The following is a 5,089-nucleotide window of genomic DNA, read 5'->3' on the forward strand; positions in this document are numbered from 1 at the left end:
AATAACTTTTTACTTAGCTTAATTATACAACAATAACTTTTTACTTAGCTTAATTATACAACAAAACCTTTCAATGAAAATGCATTAATGTTAATCTTTCATTAACACCACAATTTTTTTTTCCATTTTAGAATGAATTAATGACATGTAATTTTTACTGTGCTAATTGCAATAAGTTCACAAGTCGAGATTTGCTGTAAACCGTAGTAAACTTTTCTGTTCTTTTGTAAGTTACTGATGGTTTAGTTTAAATAATTTGTTTCAGATCACAGTAAAAGTACTCAATCTAGTTAAATCAGTGAAACATTACTGGCTAACCCATTTCTCCTCAAAGGTGAAATAATACGATGAGGAAAAGGTGGTTAGGGGTGCGGTCAAATAAGTAAAAACTTGTTTAATACTGCTGACGTTTTGACAAGAATTTCTAGCCTTTATCAGGGCAAAGAATGAAAATCAAGATAACAACCAATGAATAAAAGGTTATAGATAATGATTAGAAAATAACTAACATTATCGATACTTAAATAGTGTGGAAAGACATAAATAGTCTAAATATTATAAGAAGATAGAGGCTATAGGAGAAGACTAATATTAAATTTAAGTAAGAGGAAAGAACAAATAATAAAATACATAAGAAAATCTAGTTAGTAAATATATGTACAAAATGACAATTATTTAGAATAAAGTAATGAAAGAAGTGAGAAATGAAATGTATGTGTATCTAATTTAATATGTGAGTAAAATAATGGCAATAATTAGTAAAATAACAGGACTTATTTATATAATAATGTTACCTATATATTACCTACATATATATTATAATATCCTCTTTTATGAGCAAATAGTTATTTTTATATATATAAATGGTTTTTAATATGTTTTTATTTTTATGTATAGTTTCAGTATTGTTCATTTGTTATATTGAATCAAAAACCAAGCTAGCCAATTTTCATCAGTCAAATATGAAGTAAAAATACATTTTTCAAAACAAAGGTGGCACAGCGTGTATTCCTGAAGTCTGTTGAATCGCGGTCATGTTGAGCAGATTTAAATATTTTAAACTTTATTTAATTTCCCATCATAATTATAGTTACCGTAAATTTAAGAAAAAATAAAAGTCAAGAATAAGTATTAAAAAAAAATATTTATAAACAAGATCATAAGCAAAAACTCAAAACTGTTGTGCTACAATCGATGTTTACAATGAGCATCTAGACAGGACATTTGGTTTGGACTTCACTTGATGTTTAGGCGGGAGAAGGATGACTTTGCGTAGAGGCAGGATGTCCTGAAGATCCCTGGCTTACTATTTTGAAGAACAAAGACATCAAAAGAACATCCATGAAGACAAAGTGACTGGATCGCTGATGAATGAGATTGTTTACATTCAGTGTTTGTTTGTTGAGAAATAAGACAAGGAGTAATTGGTTAGTGTTGCTCATAGTAGAATTTAAGCAGATTTGTAAAGATGGTTATTAGTAATAATTAATTTAATGAATTGTTATTAGTAGAAAAGTCTCTGTTCTGATTGCCTAGAAACCCACCCTGAGATCAAGAGCTTATAATATTATATATAATAAAATATAAATTCTCATATCTATTTAATATTTGATTTGAAAACTATATATTTTAGATATGAGATTAAGTAAAAACTATCAATTTTCCTTTTTATTGACTTTAGATAATTTTTGAATATTACAAAATATATATATATGTTTCATTTCTCACTTCTTACTATTTTAATAATTTTCATTTTGCACATCTATTTACTAACTAGATTTTCATAAGTATTTTATTATCTATTCTTTTCTACTACTTAATTTAAAAATTACTCTTCTCACATATCTTCTTATAAACTTAAACTATTCCTTCAACGCTATTTATGTATCTATAATGTTAATTATTTTTCTAATGATTAGGTATAACCTTTTATTCAATGGTTGTTATCTTATTTTTTATTTTTAGCCCTGATGAAGGCTAGAATTCTGGCTAGTAACGTCACCTATAAATAAGTTTTTACTCATTATCGTTCACTGACCGCACCCCAAACCATCAAATCCTCATTTATCTGTGTCCATGGCCAAATATCAACTCATCATAATCATTATAAACAATATGATGAGTGATTTTTCGATGTTTTCTTTGGTTTTTACATTAAATGATATTAACTTTAATTTGAAAATTATTTCCCATCGGGAACCTTATATTTGGATATGGACAACTGGGAGGGTGAGGATTCATATGGGTTGAAAAAAATAATTTGTATTTTTTACACAATTTCAAAAATATCTATTGTAACAAACAAAGCCAATAGAGCAAAGCGTATTTCTTTAAAAAAAAAAAAAAAGTTACTTAAATAAGGATTGAACTATTTTTGACATTTTATATACGAGCATTGAACTTTAGACATTAATTTAAACAATAAATTAAAAAAAAAATCTCAAAATAATGCACTAAAAGAAATATATTAACCCTATGCAGTCGGTTGTCCCCTCTGAGTATACAATGTAAGTCTAGCATAACACTTAGTTGTCCTCTCTGGGGGGACATGACAATTTACTAGTGATTACAGAGAATGTGCTTATTGCACCAAATTTTTTAAAAGAAATCCATGTTTTCCTGTAGTTTTCTATTAAAATGGCACAAAAACAGATAAAAATATTAAGATGCATGATAGATAAATCAACCTTACAGGTTTTACATCAAAAGATATCATTCACGAAGGACTATACACTTCTCTAATCCGTTGAGCAATATGTAGGATTAGTTGAACAAAGGTACACGAGTATGGTTCAATGATATGGGGAAACTTGAGAGATAACAAAGCAATCCAAAAACTGAGAAAAGAAATTTACAAGAATTATAGTATTGAAGCGTTCAATATTAAAGATGTCTACAGTAATAAGACGATGTGGTGATTTTGTAATTTACCATTAGTAATTTCTAAACCATTCCTTCATCCTTTCTTTCATTTTTATAATCATTAGTTTATTTATTTATTTTTTTATTATAAAAATGGCAAAATGACCAAACACCAGTGAGTCTCATGATATAAGCAGCAGTGAAGACGAATTTCAGATGGACAATAAAATTTTATTGTAAAAGATGCACAAATCAACCTGCTTTGCATATTGGCAATTCCTTCAGATTTTACCATACTGTAGAAAATTATAAGAATATTTTTTTTTTTAAATATGTGATCTTTAATATACTCATATTATCTCTACTCGTATATCTTTAATATACTCAAATACAAATAAAGAAAATTTCATTACAATTTCTTACTTGGTTCTAAATTTGTACAATATTATATCATATATAATATGATTCTAGGGAACAAAGTTTTGCATAACTGAGTTGCTGTTGGGTAATGTCCGTAGTAACAATAAATTCATCTCTGCGAAAAAATGGATCAATAGTGTTTTACTGTAAAGAAATTGACGACAAGATTCAAAAGTAAACACCAACAATCTTCAAACTATAAATACTCAACAAGAGATAATTTCTTTGTAAACATGAGAAAAATATAGGTTCATACTCACTTCCTAGCTTTTCTCTTTTCCAGAAATAACTTTTCTCTGTAGAGCGAGAGGAATCTATCACATTCTCTAAAGTTGTACCACTGTTTATGTTTCTTCCACCAACTTCTGTTCATATCTTTAGGGAGTATATGTTCCCTCATCTTATAAAAGGTGCGTAAACCTGAAATTTAACAAGCTGGATGTAATGAGCATAATGAATGTTTTGGAGATATTTTACATCTAGAGAGATTATGAAAATATTAAAAACATTAATTGTTGCCATCACCAAAATATAGACACTGAGAGAAAGTTAAAAATCTGGTGCACACCATCACACAACGTTCACTTACCCCTCTCCCTCCCTCTCCTTACCTTCCCAAGTTTTGTATAGGTTAGTTATATTTTAGGGTTTCTCGAGGTTATAATAACAAATATAAATTTTATATTTTAAGGAACACAATAGTTGAATAAAAGATAATAAATCCATCCTGCAATCAGAAAAAATTGAACAGTCTCGGTTTTCCCATTCGATTTGGTAATACCTATTTTTCCTTTTAGTTAGCTATAAAATTCTTTTATAATTTGTAATTATACATTGCTTATTATTGCTGATAATGAGAAGTGGCTATTTTTTTTTTTCAAATAAACAAAATTAAAGGTAAGAGGAAGATTCATTTTTTACAAATTTGCTATAAGTCCAGTCAAGCTATTTCAATGAGGATAAGGAGCTCTAGCCGATATTATAGACCATTGAATTGTTCATTGAGATGCTCATTTTAATAAAAATCGTTAAAGCCGTTTTGGAGAAAAATAAAAATAAAAATGTGAAAAATTGATTTCATAAAGTGGTACTTCCAGTCAGCATATTAAATATGTAATTTCAATTTCTTATGACTTTTTGTTTTTGAGCAACACACCCACACAAGCATGACACACGCTTTGAGCAAGACACGTGCACACAAATTCTAAATTGTGCATCATTGCAATACTTTCCCTAACTTTCCTAATTTATTTTATATATATCGGTAAGTGAAAGTAAACAATTCTTTGTTATGAAGTATAAATGTTTTAATGTTAGTTATTAAATGAAACTATGTGCAATCAACTATTAAATGAGCTTATAGCTATCACAAAGATTCATAGAGATTAACTGTATGCTAACATTGCTATTTTAGTGCACTCTGCTGGGCATTTTATTCAACTATTTTCGTGAGTGAGATGATGGCCAGGCAGTTTGTAATATTGCTATTATGGCTAAATATTTTTTAGCAACAAAATTTAAAATATATATAATAATTTTAAGCTAATAATAATTTGCAATCTATAGATAACATCCTAATTAAATTGAATTATAATGATGTATTTATTATTGACTGTAGATTCAACACGAGGAAAAGATGGTCAGGGATGCAGACAGTAGAGTAATACAATAGACACAAATAACAGAACCTTACTTCCTTTGATGCCGATTTTAATTATAAGTATAATAGAGGTATCAATTTGCCTTTTATAAGTAAACAGCATGTTCAAAGTTATTTCAACATCATTTGAATATTTTGTTATTTTAA

The 5,089-nt window shown here is 27.9% G+C and overlaps 1 protein-coding gene across 2 annotated transcripts in view; it reads right to left on the minus strand.

Annotated features, from left to right (window-relative positions):
- mRpL47 (mitochondrial ribosomal protein L47) overlaps positions 1–5,089 on the minus strand; it is a 13,029-nt gene that overhangs the window by 1,118 nt on the left and 6,822 nt on the right. For both annotated transcript variants that reach the window (XM_014423021.3, XM_067045951.1), the window contains exon 5: positions 3,543–3,702. In XM_014423021.3, the coding sequence (XP_014278507.1) occupies positions 3,543–3,702 (160 nt within the window). The remainder of the gene's footprint in view (positions 1–3,542; positions 3,703–5,089) is intronic.

Source organism: Halyomorpha halys, unplaced genomic scaffold (genome assembly GCF_000696795.3).
Source record: "Halyomorpha halys isolate HHAL.00 unplaced genomic scaffold, Hhal_1.1 Scaffold399.1, whole genome shotgun sequence".
Lineage (NCBI taxonomy): Eukaryota > Metazoa > Arthropoda > Insecta > Hemiptera > Pentatomidae > Halyomorpha > Halyomorpha halys.